Source organism: Balaenoptera borealis, assembly GCF_965194805.1.
Source record: "Balaenoptera borealis genome assembly, chromosome: 15".
Taxonomy (NCBI): Eukaryota; Metazoa; Chordata; class Mammalia; order Artiodactyla; family Balaenopteridae; genus Balaenoptera; species Balaenoptera borealis.
The window spans coordinates 52,509,640-52,530,070 of NC_138871.1; the positions used below are offsets into that span (position 1 = coordinate 52,509,640).

General features: G+C 40.7%; 1 protein-coding gene across 2 annotated transcripts in view; it reads right to left on the reverse strand.

The window, feature by feature from the left end:
- Nucleotides 1-12,181, reverse strand: part of MSH2 (mutS homolog 2) — a 73,931-nt gene extending 61,750 nt beyond the window's left edge. The window contains exons 1-4 of one of the 2 annotated variants that reach the window (XM_082358057.1): nucleotides 11,874-12,180; nucleotides 5,495-5,649; nucleotides 2,006-2,284; nucleotides 611-757 (exon numbers count right to left, since the gene is read on the reverse strand). In XM_082358057.1, coding sequence (XP_082214183.1) covers nucleotides 611-757; nucleotides 2,006-2,284; nucleotides 5,495-5,649; nucleotides 11,874-12,084 — 792 coding nt within the window. In that variant the 5' untranslated portion in view covers nucleotides 12,085-12,180. Of the gene's footprint in view, nucleotides 1-610; nucleotides 758-2,005; nucleotides 2,285-5,494; nucleotides 5,650-11,873 lie in introns of both variants that reach the window. The other variant, XM_082358058.1, reaches the window with a different exon arrangement.
- Nucleotides 12,182-20,431: the final 8,250 nt, after the last annotated feature.

Genomic DNA, 20,431 nt, shown 5'->3' on the forward strand with positions numbered 1-20,431 from the left:
ATAAAAATACATCCCTCAAACCATACTTACCTCAAAGATTTGAAAAACTGAAGATAAACTTCAACCACTGAAAAATCCCATAAAAAGTTACATTGTTTGCATATTCATTTCTACACTGAACATACATAACCAGTGCCAATTTTTGAATTGTTTAAATGTAACATTATGCAATTATTATGCACTGTATATACTTTCACCCTTATTACTTCCTAATCTCCACAACGATCCTTTAAGACAGATAATGAAACTGAAGTACTTTATTAAAAACCCCACAGCTCGTACATTATAAAACTTTGATAGGTCTTTTTCCCCCTAAACAACTAAGCTACCTCACCTACTTAGGTGACAGTAATCAGGCTCTTTCAGGTGAAACCAATAAAACAAACTCTTCCTTACCCCAAGGATATATATTGTGTAAATATAATGAAATTATATTTAAGGTTATGTTTAGATTTTTCTAGTCAGTCCTTAAGTTTTTCACAAGCTTCTTCATAGATTAAAATAAGCTTAAATATCAGTGATCCAGTTTAGGCTTTGAGATATAGATGACAGAAGCAGCCTTCTAAAAAGTCACTATTTAATGGTAAATTCACATTTGTAATCCACATACCTGATTCTCCATTTCTGGCAACACAGCACTATTCACCTGTTCTCCCTTTTTGCCTTTCAACAACCGGTTGAGGTCCTGATAAATATCTTTTGTGGAAAAGTCAGCTCTTTTTCTTTCTGTGATCAGAATTCCTCCTCTCTGAATAACCTATTTTACAAGAAATATTTTAAATTACTAGGAGAAAAGGAACAAGAAAAGCAATAAGGAAAGCTGTATCACTGACAAATATAAAGTGACAACAGCTTAACAAATTATTAACCCACATTAAATTTTTATACAACATGCAAGAAGACATTGGTAATATATGTATTAACATCTGTAAATGAAATTTTCATGGAAATTTAAAATTAGGCTCACATAAAGCTTTCAAAAAATAGTCTCAATAGTAAAAACTCTTAACAGAATAATACTTGTGGAAAGTTGCCGAAATACTATTTATGCTAAAAATGCCCATCACAGATATGCTAACTCTCAAGTAGTTCTTATTGTATTTGAGGCTCATGAGAAGAATAGGATCCTTGGGGGGAATACAACATCCCTTAAATATCTAAATAATAAACCATATATCTATACATATAGCAAAATCGAACTTTGTTAAAATAAAAGAATCAGTAAAATAATAAGAGGCTAGGGCTTCCCTGGTGGCGCAGTGGTTAAGAATCCGCCTGCCAATGCAGGGGACACGGGTTCGAGCCCTGGTCTGGGAGGATCCCACATGCCGCGGAGCAACTAAGCCCGGGCGCCACAACTGCTGAGCTTGCGCTCTGGAGCCTGCGAGCCACAACTACTGAGGCTGCGTACCACAACTACCGAAGCCTGTGTGCCTAGAGCACGTGCTTCGCAGCAAGAGAAGCCACCGCGATTCTCGAGAAGCCGGCGCACCGCAATGAAGACCCAATGCAGTCAAAAATTAATTAATTAAAATAATAATAATAATAATAGGCTAAAGTTCCACTTGAACTATTAAAAATTAATCCTGAAGAACTGCAACTTATTTGATATATCCATGCTAAATACAGTCATAGTTTTTTTTTTCTTTAATGGCCTTAAATCACCTCTTCCCCACCCTGCACCCCCCAACTGTGAAAGCACTCCTTTTATCAATTGTGATCCCTTTAAAATGGCACTGAGTTACTCTTTCGAGAGGCAGGGGGAGGGGGGATGATCTGAGGTAGAACAAGTCTTAAACAAGAAACAGCTCCTTCTGAAGTCCTATTAAAGATACAAAGTTTCTGTCAAAGATAAACATCAAGACATTCCTCAAAATCCTGCTATGATTAGATTTAAGAGGTTTTGACTTGTAAATTTTTTTTCCTTAAGTAAAACAGTATTATGTTAATTTAGAGCCATTCCTAGCCTTGGATTCTCCTCTATCTCTACACTCCATTTCCTTACCTGCCTCAGTTTTCCCATGTCTCCAGCAGTCTCTCCTCCTGGTAAAACACATTCCTTTGGTCCAATCTGAATCAGGAGAGCCTCCAGATTGGAGAATTGATCATTATCGGGAAACTCACACAGTCCTAGCTTCCTCTGTGTGGAGTCAACATACCCAACTCCAACCTGTCTTTGGCCATCAACTGCAGACATTTTAACACCCACAACACCAATGGAAGCTGACATATCGTTGTTACCAAAGAGAATGTCTTCAAACTGAGAAAGATTACCTGGAGAAGCCTAAGCAAAAATAAAGAAAAATTTTAAGAAACTGTTGAATGTACTTAAAACTTTACTAGCCAACAGAAATTACCCAACCTAGATGAATTTTATTAATGAAACATTTTCTTACCAAAAAAAATTACTTATAACCAATTAATATTACCACATTTTCTATAAAGTATCCTCCCTACTTTTCCAATTAATTTCAGAACACTTGGGCACATCTAAAAATAATAGTATCAAAAGCGATTTTCAGTTTGAAATTTAGCATCTAAGTTTACACTCACTCACACAATCATTGAGGTACCCAAAGTGATAACCCTCTCAATGGTATGCCTAAATTTCTACACTCTGCCAAACTACCTATAGGTTGCACATGTCAGAATTTTCACTGAGTAGTTATACCACATAGAAAAACAGTATTATTAGCTTAAATATTAACCTTGGATAGACATCTCTTTATATCAATGTATTTATTTGTAAAATGCAGAGATTCTTCTAGATCAATGATTTCCAAATAAAGGGTCTTTGACCAATTTTTTTTTTTTGGCTGTGCCAGGTCTTAGTTGCAGCACGCAGGATCTTTATTTGAGGCATGCGGGATCTTTTAGTTGCGGCATGCGGGATCTTTAGTTGTGGCAGGCGGGATCTAGTTACCTGACCAGGGATCGAACCCAGGCCCCCTGCATTGAGAGTGCGGCGTCTTAAACACTGGACCACCAGAGAAGTCCCTGACCTATTTTCAAAATTTCAAAAAGATTAGAAATCTCTTTAAGACTGTACAAGGTAAGTAAAGGGTCAAGTTTCTTTGCTTTTGGCTCCACCTGTGTCAAGCTGGTGGGTAACAGTACTTCAACATGATCAGAAGCTGACAGGTTGCTGTTAACGTGAGGCATTTCTGGGCCAACTGATGGACCATGGTATGAAACTTGAGAGTCAGAAATAGACCGAATGAGCACAGTGACAAGCCAAATTTAAGCAACCAGTAGCCATCAATAGTTCTCAAATGTCTTTAGCATCATAATCATGATAATCATTTATCTTTTCTCAATATGGTTCTGAATATCCTGTAACTGTGTATGGATTATTGATTAAAATCTGCATCAAAAATGAAATGGAGGAAGTTCCCTGGCGGTCTAGCAGTCAAGACTTCGCACTGCCACTGCAGGGGGCTTGGGTTCGATCCCTGTGACCAAAAAAAAAAAAAAAAAAGAAATGGAAAGCTAGTATTACCTGATACTCAAATTTTAAAAGCACTGATTCAATCACAAATGTGAACATCATATTTTCACATACATGCTTTGGATTTACACGCACAGGTTATGCACACCTTAAAAAAACTCTCAAAAGTGAACTAGTAGCTAGCTTATCAAGTAAGATCCCGCAAGCCACAAAGCAAGGCCAAAAATTTAAAAAAAAAAAAAAGTCAATTATAGGGCTTCCCTGGTGGTGCAGTGGTTGAGAATCTGCCTGCTGATGCAGGGGACACGGGTTCGAGCCCTGGTCTGGGAAGATCCCACATGCCACGGAGCAGCTGGGCCCGTGAGCCACAATTACTGAGCCTGTGCGTCTGGAGCTTGTGCTCCGCAACAAGAGAGGCCGCGATAGGGAGAGGCCCGCACACCGCGATGAAGAGTGGCCCCCGCTTGCCGCAAGTAGAGGAAGCCCTCGCACAGAAATGAAGACCCAACACAGCCAAAAAATATAAATAAATAAATAAATAAAAGAATCACAAAAATGTAAAACAACTGTATCTCATCTCACTAAAAAAAAAAAAAAGTCAATTATAGAGGTCAACTACCCTAAATATCACTAATACTTTACAATAGAATCAATAAGCTAAAAAAAGATAAATCAGTTTTAGCAGTTTTAGATCTGAACTTCTTAAAATAAATATCAGGATGAAGATACTATCTTTTAACCTGATAAAGATACATATTTGTAGATTTTTTTTCCCCTGTTCTAAAAGGTAGGGGTTAAAAACAATGCATCTCAAAGGATTCTGATGACACAAAGGAGTGACGTGTGATGGGCTGATAATCCAGTTAATCAGTTGAACTCATGATCCCACATTTTGGTGTTGTTACTAACTGAGCTCTGTGAAGAATGAGATAGAAAAACATCACTTTGCGATACCCTCAATTTTCTATTAAAATCTTTCAAAATGTAGGATAAAACTATAAGTCCCACTTTTCTCAGTAAAGTAACAATGAAAATTCTGAGGAAATTCCATAATAAAGAATGATAAATGCTCTCAGATATAATCTTCAGTAAATGTCAACATTTACAAAGGCGGGGGGGGGTGGTGACAGCAGGCAATATGGAAGGAATATTGAAGAACATTCTATCTGGGGCAGCACCAACATCAAATGTTGAAATGTTGTATTAAACCTCACAAAAAAACTTTCACAGGCCTTTCAGGTCAGAAAACATCTTAAAAACCTTCTAATTTTACTGTTTACAAAGAAACAGATACAGGAGAAGGCTGGGAAATTTGCCAAGGTCATGCAGAGGGACAGAGGAGAAATGAGATCAGCCAAATACAAGCCCAGAACACTGTCCTGCCTTACCACACATTTATTCCCTTTCAAGGATAAATCTCACCTCCCCAACATTTTAACCATTATCCAATATTTATGTGAAGGTATTGTGTGTGAACAAACAGAAACATGATTTTACAGACTAAAAATAAAGATAGTCCTTAAATAAAACAAAATAGTACCCCCATCTGCATGAAGGAATTAGAAGCATGTCAATAAGCCCTTCTAGGCACACCTAGGAATATGATCAGCATTAAACAAAGTTCCACACTTCTAAAAAAACTACACTCTAATGAAAGAGAAAGGAACATACAAATATCCAAACACATTACCAATGTGTATAAATAGATATTTGGGATATGTAAATTTGAATGATATTACTTCAAAAACAGTAAAATCAAATCTTCTTTAATGCTCGTATTCAACTTTATGTAAAGGCTATTTATTATTTAGGTTTTAGGGACAGTGACAAAGCTCAGAGTATTCATACTCATCATAAGGATTTACTGAATTTCTGAATTGCTATTAAACTGTGATTTTAAAAACCACATGCTAAAGAATATTAAAGTTTCTCACAGCATTTTACTATCACAACCTGGCTAAAATATTAAACCAACACAGAATTCTCTCATGTTTTTATTTTGTCTACTCTTAAAAACACAACTCAATTTAAAAGGAAGATAATTACCTTAAATGCCAAATACCAATCATTCTCCTTGGAGGCCTTATTTCCAGCTCTATTCTTATAAACTTCAACTCTGTACTGACGAACTAGAAGAAGATCTTTTACAAAAGACTCAAAATTCATTTTACTAAGCACAACGCTCTCCAGAGTCTTTGCTCCTAAAGAAAAATATTAAAAATACATGTTACAGATTTGAGGATTTGAAGTCCCAAGTGTTGAAGACCTAACACAATGCCTCCCCCCAAGCTATGTTTTCCCAGTAATTCATTCACTCAATAAACTATTTATCAAGCACCTATTACATATCCTAGAGACTTTAGTAGATGAAGGGTATAAAATGGTGGACAGACATAACCCTCTGCACCTGGGAGCCTACACATCAAAATAAAAAACTGAGAAGACACAAAGACAAAAGAATGAGTCAATATATATATATATACATATATATACAGCTAATCCTACTTGTCCTTTTTTATCATTTGTTTTTCACAAGTTTGAATAAAACTCTTATGTAATAACTACAACAGTATTTGTATAGGATTTTTTTCAAAAGGTCCATAAAAATAAATTAGTTATTATTCATTATAAAATGTTCTAGGTGGGCTTCCCTGGTGGTGCAGTGGTTGAGAATCTGCCTGCCAATGCAGGGGACACGGGTTCGAGTCCTGGTCTGGGAGGATCCCACATGCCGCGGAGCAACTGGGCCCGTGAGCCACAACTACTGAGCCTGCGCGTCTGGAGCCTGTGCTCCGCAACAAGAGAGGTTGCAACAGTGAGAGGCCCGCGCACCGCGATGAAGAGTGGCCCCCGCTCGCCACAACTAGAGAAAGCCTATGTACAGAAACAAAGACCCAACAGAGCCATAAATAAATAAATAAATAAATAAATAAATAAATAAATAAATAAATAAATAAATAAATAAATAAATAAAATTAAAAAATAAAATAAAATAAAATGTTATAGGTAACACAGTTCAAAACTTGAAGGTTCAGGGACTTCCCTGGCGGCCCAGTGGTTGGGACTTGGCCTTCCAATGCAGAGGGTGTGGGCTCGATCCCTGGTCAGGGAGGTGGGATCCCACATGGCTTGCGGCCAAAAAGCCAAAACACAGAACAGAAACAATATTGTAACAAATTCAATAAAGACTTAAAAAATCATCCACATCAAAAAAAAAGAAAAAAAAAAAACTTGAAGGCTCAAAAAGGTACATCAAAAAGGAGACTTGCACTTCACCACTGTCCCCTACACATCCAGTTCACCACCCAAGTGTTATCAGTTTATAGAATATATTTCCAAACATAGCCTAGGCACACACAAGCAAATATAAAGTATTGCTTTTTTCCTCTTTTACATAAATAGTTGCACACTATACACACTGTACTGTATCTTTTTTTTGAACTTTGATATAGTATTTTGGAGATTGTTCCATCAATACATAATCAGCTTCTTTCTGTTTACAGCTGCAAACGTTCCAATGAACCTAAGGAATTTCTATAGTTTAGTCTCTTCCTGATGGACCTATGGGTTGTTTCCAATCTTTGTTATTACAACAGTGTTGCATGAATAACTTTGTATGTGCTTCACTCTCCAAACATTTGAGTGTATCTGTGAGATAAAGTCCTAAAACTGGATTTTATCAAAGGATGATATGTGTGATTTTTATAAATATTGCAGACTATCCCTCTTGGTTGGCTGTACCAATTAACACTACCACCCATAAAGTATGAGTGCATCCATTTCCCCTATCCAGTCAACCGAGTTTTCGAACTTCCTGGCCTTCATCTTACATCACTGGTTCTCAACGGGGGACGATCTTGCTCCCTTAGCCGACAACTGTCAATGCCTGGGGGGCATTTAGGTTGTTACAACTGGGGAAAGGGAATAATAACAGAATCTAGTAGGAAGAGGCAGGGATGTTGTTAAATGTGCACAGGATAGCCCCTCACAGTAACGAATTAATTCTTCGGTCCAAAATATCAATTGTACCAAGGCTGAAAAATTGTCTTAGATGGAATATAGTGTCTCACCTTAGTTTTGATTTGTAAATAACAATTTCGTTACAAAATAAATAAAATCACCCACATCATCAAATGGAATTAAAACTCAATTTTCATATAATATAGGTAATACAAATTATTCACTTAAAGGTAATTCAGATTATACTTGTCGATTATTCTGACAATTCTGGATCTTATGAAAGATTTAACCTAAATTTAACAACAGATCATATCAAGTACAAATATCAAATACAAATAAGCATAAAGATTAATTAAATGACGTAATACAATTGTTTTGTACAGCAAAATGCAGCTGATACTTTCAATATCAGTTCACTAGTTATAAGTAGTGGACAAGAATCCCCGCTGCCTGTGTGCCACAACAACTGAGCCTGTACTCTAGAGCCCGCGCACCGCAACTACTGAGCCCATGTGCTGCAGCTACTGAAGCCGGCACGCCTAGAGCCCGTGCTCTGCAACAAGAGAAGCCACCATAATGAGAAGCCCACGCACCACAACAAAGAGTAGCCCCCGCTCACCGCAACTAGAGAAAGCCCGCGCGCAGCAAGGAAGACCCAATGCAGACAAAAAAAAAAGAATCCCCCCCTGCTGTCACAGACACCCTGAAAACCGGCTCAAATCTTGCCTCTCTAAAGTTATTCCCTAGAACATTCCTTAAGATCTAACCTAGAACTGGCGAACATACCTACAGGGACCAGGCAGGTATCTAATGAGCAGAGAAAGCCAAAGGAAGAACAGCACAACTGACAGATGAAAAATGACTTCAAATGGTGGGAACTGTGGCAAAACAAGGAAAGCCCGTCAGGGTAAAGGAAAAATCTAGACTCAGTAGGTCAGAGGAAGCAGCCACTCAACTCCAACCCACTGCTAATTTGCCCAGAGTTTCCAACTGTGCAGAATTTTCAAAAGCTCAAAATCTGAATTTTTTCATTAAACTACCCAATCTTTAAAATATAGGCAATTAATTCAAACTTTTAAGAAAACACTATTTAGGCCACCAGTTTTCAACTCGGCAAGTTCAACACAGCCACATTCTTACAGACTTGAATATACTGCTGTTCCTTTACCTTGCATTTGGAAAGCTGCATGAAAATTATGTTTACTGTGAACGTTACTCATTCAGCAAAGCCTGTACTAACATTCTCAGAGGCATAAGCGGGATCTAAGGCCTATCCAGGCTGCAACAGACTCATATCTCCCAATTAAGACTCCCTCAGGACCAGAACCTCAGTGGAATGGTAGGCCCCATTTAAATTATTTCCCGTTTTTGCCTAGCACATAGGGTGAGCAACTCATCCCATTTTGCCCAAGACTCCCCAAATTTTAGTACTGAAAGTCCAGCATCCCAGGACCACCCCCCCTCAGTCTAAAACAAACCAGAATGACTGAACACACTATCAGCTTATCCAGTTGAATTCTACATAAGTAACATTACTCATATGACAAAATATTATCATTAAAAAAAATTTGCTCACGGAAAGCACTGAACCAGAGTTAATACAAAATTAGAGATGAATTTCTCCCACAGACACTTATAAATGCCACTGTAAGTATCGGTCAGCAACTTCCAGTAAATACAGCAATGAATTTCAAAACAGTGTTATATCATCCTTTAATTTAGAAGACAAAGTAACACTGGTCTGGCACCTCATTCAGAAACAGGTCTTAAATCATCAGCCCAATAGGATGTACCAGCATAGCTGTCTGGCCAGCACTGGGCTTTTAAAGCATTTGAATTTGAATGCTTAGCACTTGAACAAGCACTTAGTGCTTGAACAAGCACTCTCAGATCCACAAGCCCCACCACTCCCTATTACTTATACCTGACTATTTGCACATCAATGTTATCTGACAGGCCAAGGACAGAGGGATCCAGAGCAATCCTCAGTCTTTTTCTAGACACAATCAACAGGAACACAGGAACACATTCACAACAGTGTTGATTTCTTTCTTTCTTTTTTTTTTTTTTGGTCACACCACGCAGCATGCGGGATCTTTCCCCAACCAGGAATCAATCCTGTGCCCCCTGCAGTGGAAGCATGGTGTCCTAACCACTAGACTGCCAGGGAAGTCCCCAGTGCTGATTTCTTAAGAGTGGGTGGGTGAAGAGGCAAATGTGATTCCCCTCCCCACCATGGCCTCCCCTACTTCCTCCATTACTAATCTCCAGATAGGTTGCCCAACCATCAAGGTTATCCTCCGAAGATACTATTTCTCTCAAAGGAGTGTTTGTGACACACTGGATGTTCCTGGTGAAGAGCTTGGCTGTATACTTTAAGTCTGAAAGCTGGGAAGTAAGACTGAAGGGGAACTGGAAGAGAAAGCTACCCAGCCTCCACCTGGCGCAGAAGAAAAACCTCAGGTTGATACAAGATTCTCCTCTTCAAGAATAATTTGGAACCCCCATCTTCATTCAGCTGATAATGTGTCTGCTTACATGTGGGCACTGTGCCAGGTGCTGGGACTCAAAGGCAGAGACTGGTTAAGACAGAGTTCCTGCCCTCTGGGAGCTTTCAGTATATTGGCATAGAGTAAAATAAATGCTGTGTCTAGGGTAATGAGAAGGTCCTAGGGCAGGGAACATGTAAGAGGGGCAGCTAACCAGGCAGCCTTAAGATGGGAATTAAGACAGGCTTCCAAGAGGAGATGCTTCTAAGCTGAGTTCTGACAGCAAAAGAGGCAAAAGATAAGGAACTTCCTTTTTTAGGGACTCAGATTCCTTATCTATAAATTGAAGCTAGGTACTAACCCACCTCACAGGGCCTTATTATAATAATGTTTTGATAGTTGTTGAAAAGTAGCTAAAAGGATGTGAATAAGCCTAAATGCCAAAAGAATGAACCAAAGAGAGACGAAATGATCAACAGAAAAGCCATCTGTGAGAAGAGGAGAGGGGATCCAGACCACAGCAAAAGGCTCATCTCTTCACCGGCACAACAGGGAGGGAGAGAATGGGTACAGACGACATTAAAAGTATCGGTTCAAGAAACAGCCCAAATGTCCATCAACTAACGAATGGATTAAACAAAATATTGTATATCCATACAATGGAATATTTGGCAATAAAAAGAAATGAAGTACTGATAACACAGATGAACCTTGAAAATGTTAAGTGATAGAAGTCAGTCACAAAAGACCTATGTTATAAGCAAATCTAGAGAGAGAAAGCAGATTAGCGGTTGCCTGGGTTTGGGAGGACTCAGGGGAAACGGAAAGTTCCTGCTAATGGGTACAGGGTTTCTCAAGACTCAAGTGAAATTTAAGCTCTCTTGTAATGCCTCTTATGATGGCTCCAGTCTTAGGCAATCCTGCCTCTGCCTCTTTGGCAACTTGTTATGGAGCATCCTCCATAGGTCTTCACCTGGAATTGGAATTACTTCTGCCTTGCTCTCCACTAGGGGGAGCTCTGTGAAGGTGGGGATACTGCCTTTTGATCTATGTACTCCCAGTGTCCATAACCCTGCCCGACAAGGCAGCACTCAATAAATGTCTATCTAATGAATGAAACATCTTTTGTCAGTAACCTTCCATCTGCATATGGCAGAGGCAGGACTAAAACCCACAACTCCTTACTCCTCCTATTATGTTCATTCCTAGGAGCCAGGGATAAAAGAGATTAACATAAAACTAGATGTTCAGAACATCTAACTACAAGGTGAGAAGTTTGTAGCTTTCCAGGGAGAGATGATGCTAGAGAGATGGGGATGGGTTACCGAGGGCACTGAATGCCGAGCTGAGGCACAGACATACATGACTAGCTCAAGGCCACACAGCTGGTAAATGGAGGGGCTGCGACTTGAAGCCAGGCAATCTGGCTCCAGTTCGAGGTCCTGACCACTTGGCAATACTGCCTATTAACAGTAGACACTATAGGTCCCTGCGCTGAACAGCGATATAAATCACGTTCGCCCAACAGGCAAAATCACGCTGGTGACATAAAACGGTCTCCCTAACCCCCTTCTATTCTAAATCTCAATCCTGGACTGGCGTTTGTGATAAAGAGGTTTGGCGGCGTTTGTGATGATATCCACAGAGCCAAGGCAGGAGCGAGAAGCAGACACCCACGCGGACTGCAGCAAAATTAAATAGAACAATGTGTTAAAACGCCTCGCACGAATCCTGGCACGTAGCCATCGCTATTAGGTCAGATCTGAGGCAGCTCCGGAGGAACAGACTCAGGGCGGAGGCAGGGCAGGGGGCGGGTGGTGCCCCACTCGGCCAGGCAGGGGCCGGAGCACGCGCAGTGCCCCCACGAGGCACCAGCGTCCCCGCCCCCGTGTCTCCCTGCCCGAAACCCTCCCACTTCCTGAGAGGAGCCAACTCCGCGGGGTCCTCCCCTGAGCCCGCGCCGTCCCCGCCCTCACCTGCCGGCCCCATGTACTTGACCACCCCCTGGGTCTTGAACACCTCCCGGGCGGCCAGCAGCGCGTCCTCCCGGTGCGCCGTGTAGAAGTCGCCCCGGTCGAAGAGGCGCACCGTGGTGGTCGGCTTCTCCGGCATGCCCTGGAAGAAGCGCACGAAGCCGACCTCGGCCGCGCTCTCCAGCTGCAGCGTCTCCTTCGGCTGCACCGCCATTTCGGAACCTCTCCGCCGCCTGCCTGATGGAACTGCACGACCCCGCACCCACTAAGCTGTTTCCCGCCTCCCCTCCCTCGTCCCCCGTGCGGCGTCCGGCCTCTGCGGAGACACCCAATCAGCATCCAGCGCTGCGTTTCGGTGGGTGGGAGTGCGCCACGACAGCCAATCATAATCGAACGCGGCCCAGCTTCCCGCGCACGCTGGTGACTCTGTCTATTGCGCATGCTTGAGCCTAGGTCGCGCGCCGCCTCGGCAGACGCCCGTCCTTGAAAGAATTGAGTTCTCCGGGTTTTTTCGGCTGCGCTGGTGTGGGTCCCAGGTGTACGGTTAGCTAGTTTAGGAGACCAGGTGGGAAGTTCTGGCAGGCTTTGAGTTTATGTACCCGGAAGCAAGAGAGTGAAATCGGAAAGAAACTTGAAAACAAGGAAAAACTAGCCTTCCTCCCTATCACAGTATTTTTTTAACCTGTGCCCCTCTCTCTCCAACTGCCTCACTTTTCCTTTTTAAGCAAACTGCCTGCATCAAGGTTACACGTTTCTTCTCCACAGCCTCCGTCCTGGCCAAATTCTCGTATCGTCCACTCCTTGATTGATTCATTCATTCAAAAACAGAAGGCCTGCTATGCGCCAGACTTCTAGGATCTGAGGATCACTAGTAAAGAAAAGAGAAAAACCACTGCCTTTGTTGAACTTACATTCTAATGAATGGATTCAGTTAATATACTAAGTAAACTTATAGTAAGTAAACTGTTAGAAGATAAGTGTTTAGGTAAAAAAGATGGGGGGGTGACTTTTTTTTTTTTTTAATGTTGAGCAAAGACTTGAAGGAGGTCAGGATACGTCCTGCACAGTTACCTGCCTTACAAGAGGTATTGCACTCTCCTGTTTGCTCACCCTTCCCCCATAAAAGCAGCCCCAAACCCTGATTCAGCAGCAGAATTACCCCGGGGGCTTTTCAAAGGTGTTCCTGGGCCCCACCCACACATAATGGGTTGGAATTTCTGAAGGTGGGATCTTGGGATCTCATAAGAAAGCTCCCTGGACATTCCTGACAATCAGCTCAGTTTAGAAACCACTGAATTCAAATAGTTTCAGAAGCAGAGAAAGTTTGAACCATCTGACTGCTGACTACATCTCCCACTTCCTGTAGTGCTCCCTCCTCTCACCCCAACTCTGTGATCTGGAGCAATAAACTTCCCCTTACCTTTCAATACCTGTGGCTCTAACACAAACTTGTCCCTCTGTTCTGGAATGGCCTTGCGCTGCCCTTTGTGTAGCAAACTACTGGTCATTCTTCAGTCCTCAGGCCTGAAGGATGCCCAGTCCCCCCAGGTGTAATTAGTTGAATTATCTTCTGGAGTATCATTTTGTTCATATCTCTATTATATTTGCTGCATTGTTTTAGAAATATATGTTCAGGGACTTCGCTGGTGGCACAGTGGTTAAGAATCCGCCTGCCAATGCAGGGAACACGGGTTCGAGCCCTGGTCTGGGAAGATCCCACATGCCGCGGAGCAACCAAGCCCTTGCGCCGCAACTACTGAGCCTGCGCTCTAGAGCCCACAAGCCACAACTACTGAGCCTGCGTGCTGCAACTACTGAAGCCCGCGAGCCTAGAGCCCGTGCTCCGCAAGAGAAGCCACGGCAGTGAGAAGCCCCACGCACCCCAACGAAGAGTAGCCCCAGCTCGCTGCAACCAGAGAAAGCCCGCGTGCAGCAACGAAGACCCAACGCAGCCAAAAATAAAATAATTAATTAATTAATTTTAAAAAAAGAAATATATGTTCACCTGTCTCTCTTACTAAACACCTGGAAAGAACACAGATGAGTATTTACATTTTTTTATAGTTAATAATAAGGGCTAATGTTCATCAGCATTTATTGACTTTTAAATTTTTTACATGTGCTTACTGTTTTACTTTTTACAACTCTATTAGGAACTATTGTTATTCTTATTTTACATTGAGGAAACTGAAACTTGGAAATGTCAAGTAGCTTGCCCAAGATCCAGAGATAATAGTAAGTGATAGAGCTAGAGTTCAGTCTCCAGATTCAGTAAGTTTAACCATCTGTGCGCCAGAGGGGGCCTGGCACATACTAGGTACACAGGAAATGTTTTTAAATGAATGAACTGTGTATCACAATAACCACTTCTACATGATAACCTGGCCTTGAGTGTCATCCATTTCTCCCCTTTCCTAATTCACATTCTAAATAGTTCAGAGGAAGGCAAAATAGTAATAATAACTACCTACAGGGTTGATGTCAGGATCAAATGAGGTAGTAGCTTTGAAAATATTTTGTTATCTTTTGTAAAAAGGCTTTATACTATTTATCATCACATTTCCCCCCACCCAGACTATGTCTTTCACTTATTCATTGAATTATTTATTTGCTTATCAATTGAGTCTATTAATTCTAAAAATAAAGAGAATACCTGGACTTGCCTGATCTATCTAGAGAGTTAGGACCTGGACGTGTACTAGAGGGCAGTTCAAGGTAATGGAATATCAAAACATAAGCTTCTCATGGCAATTTAAGAAAGACAGAGTTTACAGGGTGGAGGTAGAGAGCCTGACGGGAGGGGGTTTGGTTTCATCTAGGTGAGGGCAGTGGATTTTTCTCTAGTCTTTAAAGATGAACAAGATTTTTAAAAATCCACCTTAGAAAAAAAAAAAAAATCCACCTTAGATTATAAGCTATAATATTTGTACAGTTTAGATGCATAGCTCTGCTGATACAGATGGATCTCCAGAGTGTGAACCTAGTACAAGGGACATAACCATGGCTGCTTCTGGGCCGGGGGACTAAGGGCCAGCAGCCCGAATGGGAGCTTTTTCTGTATGTCCTTTTGTTCTGAGAAAGAAGATGTGTCTCAGACCTAAGCCTTATAGTCTGATGTCATTAACTGCTTCTTTTGGGGAGTTACTACCATTTCTGGTAGAAATGAGCATAAAGTCTAGAAATTCATCTAGAGGACTATCAGACTTGGCAGAGGACAATGACCTTTCACCAGACTTAAAAGATTTGTAATGATTTCAGACACTCTTTACTTTGTATCCAGGCTAATAATAACAATGATCCTAACAGGCTTTTTTTCCTCCAAAATGCCAAAATGTCTTGGAGAAGAGGGACCTTTAAATTAGCCTGCTTAGAGAAAAGCTTGAAATAAAACTTTGAAATGTGCTTGTAATCAATTTGCCTAAGAGGTTTTTGTTTTGTTTTGTTGTTTGTTTTTGTTGTTTGGGTTTTCTTTGGCCACACCGGGTGGCTTGCAGGATCTCAGTTCCCGGACCAGGGATTGAACCCAGGCCATGGCATTGAAAGCCTGGAATCCTAACCACTGAGCTACCAGGGAACTCCCTAAGAGGTTGTTTTAACAATATCTTTTCTTTAAAGCCATGTGCACAGATTAAATGTTTATGATAATTTCGAAAGTTATGTCAAATAGTTGTCTTATAGAAATTTTTTATATTTTCCAGTCCTACATAGGAAACTATGAATTTCTAAAAATAACAGAAAAGAGGGATTTTGCAAAAATATAACTGGAAGACATGGTACAATATGATTGATAGGGTGCAATAAAATCATTACCACCAAATGGGTTTTAATTTTCTCATATTTTCCAAATTCATAATGACTTACCTATTTATAATCAGCGTAAGTATTGGGCAAAAAGGCACATGTACCTAACAAAGAGGCTCTTCAAAGAAGTAATAATTAAGATTTTTAAACAACCAAAAATAGAAAAGTGTTTAGTAAATTTTGAAGTGTTTAACTTAATCGTTTTTTCTTTAACATCTTTATTGGAGTATAATTGCTTTACAATGGTGTGCTAGTTTCTGCTTTATAACAAAGTGAATCAGCTATACATATACATATATCCCCATATCTCCTCCCTCGTGCATCTTAACTTAATCTTAAAAATAAATTATTGCTAGCTCAGGGACTTCCTTGGTGGTGCAGTGGTTAAGAATCCACCTGGCAATGAAGGGGACACGGGTTCAAGCCCTGGTCTGGGAAGATCCCACATGCCGCGGAGCAACTAAGTCCATGCGCCACAACTACTGAGTCTGAGTGCCACAACTACTGAGCCTGCACTCTAGAGCCCGCGAGTCACAACTACTGACCCCACGTGCCACAACGACTGAAGCCCACGCACCTAGATTCTATGCTTGGCAACAAGAGAAGCCACCGCAATGAGAAGCCCATGCACCACAACAAAGAGCAGCCCCCACTTGCTGCAACTAGAGTAAGCCCGGGCGCAGCAGTAAGGCCCAATGCAGCCAAAAATAAATAAATAAATAAATTTATAAAAATAAATAAATTATTGTTAGCTCAGTTTTCTATGACAATATGCCCATGAGAAATTCGTATTCAACACTAATTTTGCCACCACTCTAGTTTCTAAAATTTTTGTAATTTGGTTGTATTATTCCATTATTAAAAAATGACAATAAGTAAAGTGCTGTCAACCATGTCAGAAGCTGCAGTTTCAGAGAAAGGACGACTAAAAATGGCCCCTGGAGCTGAGTATTAAGACATCTTTTTCTTTTTTAAACAGTTTATGGAGATATAATTTACATACTGCATAATTCATCCATTTAAGGTATATAACTCAGTGATTTTTGGTATATTAACAGGGTTGTATAACCATCACAACAATCTAATTTTAGAACATTTTCTCACTCCAAAAAGAAACTCCATACAAATTAGCAGTCATTCCCTATTTCCTACTCCCCCTAGTTCCTGGCAACCACAGATCAACTTTCTGTCTCTATAAATTTGCCTTTTCTGGGCATTTCATACAAATGGAATCATACAATGTAGGGTGTTTAGTGACTGGATTCTTTCACTAAGCATAATGTTTTTAAAGTTCATTCACGTCATAACGTGTCAATACTTCACTCCTTTTTATTACCAAATAATGTATTATTGAATGGCTATACCACATTTTATCTATTCATTCATCAGTTGGTGGACATTTGGATTGTTTCCACTTTTGGCCCTCATGAATAATGCTGCTATGAATGTTCATTTACAAGTTCTTATGTGGACAAATGTTTTTATTTCTCTTCGATATATACCTAGAAGTGGGACTACTGTATCATACTTTTAATATATGTTTAGCTGTAGTCCTCATGTTAAACTATAACCCATATGTTTAACATGCTATTTTTAACATTTTGAGGAATTGTAAAACTTTTCCAAAATGCCTGCAACATTTTACATTCTCTTTAGCAATGTATAAGTGTTCCAGCTTTTCCACATCCTCACCCACACTTGTTGCTGTCTGTCTTTTTGATCTAGCCATCTTAGTGGGTATGAATGGTATCTTATTGTGGTTTTGATTTTCATTTCCCTAATGACTAACGATATTGAGTATCTTTTCATGTGCTCTGTATGTTCTTCTGAGAAAATATTTGCAAATTATATATCTGACAAAGGACTCGTATTCAGAATATATAAAGACATCTTACAACTCAATAATAGAAAGATAAATAACCCAATTTAAAAGTGGGCAAATGATCTGAAGAAGTCATTGGTTTTTGAGAGAGCTGTTTGGTTGGTTGATGTGGGCAACAGAAGCTCTATGGATTGAAAATTTCATTCTGAAAACAAAATGTGCTAGTTCTATTTAAGAAGTTTGTTAAGAAAGGAAAAGAGATAGAAATGGCAGCTTGTTAGGGAAGCAAGGTCAGTGGGAATTTTTAGAGGGGTTGGGGGGCCATGTTTTAGGATGATGGGAAATAACTGAAATTATGTTGTATCTACAGAAAGGGTTGTGTTTATTGAGGAGGGAAAACTTTTTCTCTACTCTCTTAAGTTCAGTTACTGGTAGTATGTGAATTAAACTAATAAAAGACAGATTAATGGGGGAAAAGGCACAATTTTTATTAATATATACATGCACAGGAGTTCACAGAAAAGTAAATATCAAAGAATCAGTTAGACTCAGGGTCTCATATATCCTCTTAACAAAGGAAAGAGGGTTTGGGCTTCCAGAGATGACAATTGTGTGGAAGTAACCAGGAAATATATGGGAGAACTAATGGAAAATACGGGCTGTTGTAGTAAGGTCTAGTTATGCAAACTCATCTCAGTGTCACTTCTCTCTCTCTGGTGATGGGTCAGGGTGGGGGTGGGGGGAAACCTTCACAAAGGGAAATTTATGCCCTGATTTTAGGCAGATAAGGGGAGGGCAGAGAACTCTTTCTGCATCTGTTGATTCTCAATTGCCTTTAGCTCAAAAAAATCCTTATGCCAAAGTGGCATATTTGGGGGTAGCATATCCTGATCCCCTTCATGTTGAAAGAAGTAGAAAGAGCTGAGACTAAAGTGTTAAGAAAGGCTTCATGAAAGGGAATCTTAAGCTGGGCCTTGACTAAGTAGACGATATTCCAGATGTAAGAAAGAACATAGGAATATAACCTTTAACACACCATTGTAAAGCAATTATACTCCAATAAAGATGTTAAAAAAGAAAATATAAACTTAAAAAATTGTGAATCACTATGTTGTACACCTGAAACTTATATAACATTGTACTTCAACTATACCTCAATTAAAAAAAAGAAAAGAAAAGAAAGAACATAAGCAAAGGCATGGTCAAGCCCAAGCAAGTCCTAAAAGCCCAGTCCTAAAAGGACTAGGGAACAGGAACATTTGAGGAATGGGAAGGAAAATCTTGAATGCAGCAAAGTTGGATATATTGAAGTATAATGGGAAATAAGGTAGATTGTGACCATTTTCGTTGTTCTGGGAATAATACACAGGAAGGATTGAGAGCGAAGAGGAAGGAAGCCAGAAGTTACATCTAGGCAAGTGGTAAAGTTTTGGAGCAGGGTATTGGCACTGGAGACAAAGGAGGAACCAAGAGAGGCCAGGCAGAGTGACCATAGCTAGAGGGCTGGGATCCCACCTGTGGAACACTCCTGTGGCTGCCATTGGTCTCACCCCATCGCTGCCCTTGAGAGTTTTCTCAACTGTTCTTTGTTTTCATCACAAGATTCCAAGTCCTAGGCGGAGGTGCCTGTGCCCTGATGCTCAGAGCCCAGGGAGGATAACCACCCTTAAACTTCTGCAGAGGGAGTTGGAGAACTGGCTCCCAACACCACATACAGGAGGATTCTCCCCAAATGGAAGAGGAGATGGGATGCTGGGCAGCCAAAAGGGGAACCAGCACCCAGTGCAGGGCCAGACTGGCAGGGGGAAGGGGCAGAAAAGTGCTATGATCAACTTAAGGCAAATAATTCTGGGAGCAATGTGGGATTTGGTTTAGAAAGGGAATAGATTGGGGGCGAAGAGATCAGTGAAAATGCGTTAAGAGAGGCAAATTAGAGGCAGATTTATTCCTGAGGGAGAATCTCAGGGCCTGATGACTAAAAGAATGGAGAAGTTGAGAGAAAAAAGAACTTGGGACTTGGTACCTGGTGACAATGCCATTAACTGATTCTGAGAATATAAGAGTTCACTAGGATTTGGAGGAAGATGATGAGGTCATTAGGCTAGTTAAGTGAAACATAGTTTAGTGTAGAACTCAGGGTGAATTACAAGAATGGAGATGGTATTTCTGTTATCATCAGGACTTGGATGGTAACTAAAGCAAAGGAATGATGAAATCCTCCCAGAAGAAAGAGAGGAAAAAATAGAAGGAAGGATAAATCCTGGGAACATCAGTATTTCAGAGTCAGCAGAAGAGAAAACAAAACAAAACAAAACAGAGGAGAGTAATGCCAGTGAAGCCAAAGAAGAAAATCTGTAAGCAACATACTGGGGTAGGATATGGGGCAGTCATTGTGGTGATAAGCTGTGGAGAGATCAAACGATTCAATACTGGGGAAATTGGCAATTAGCTGGTCAGTGTTGACTTTTGGCAGGAGTAGCTTCAGAAGAGGTAGAACAGAAAGTAGAGTGCACTGGGTTGAAGAGTTACTGATTTATTGCCTCTTAGCTCCAAATTCACCCTTTGTGCATGCTCTGAAGCTTTGTCGGTAGAGGGCGCTGGAGAGACACTGCAAGAAGGTATTGTTTCCCCTGTGGCACCTGCTGCTTCCCCAGTGCCCAGCTCCTGCAGCACCCAGACGGCAGCTTCCCAGAGCACCAACTGCTACACCCCAGCTATAAAAGGCAGCTTTATACAGTGCCGTAGGTGTCGGGCAGGACACCTCCCTATGAGGAGCTATCTCTTAGCACCCTAGAGCAGGGGTCAGCAAACTTTTTCTGTAAAGGACCAGAGTAATAGTTAGGCTTTGCGTTCCACTGGCCCGGTCTGTTACAATTACTCAACTGCCCTTGTAGTGCAAATCAACCACACACAACACATAAACAAATGAGTGTAGCTG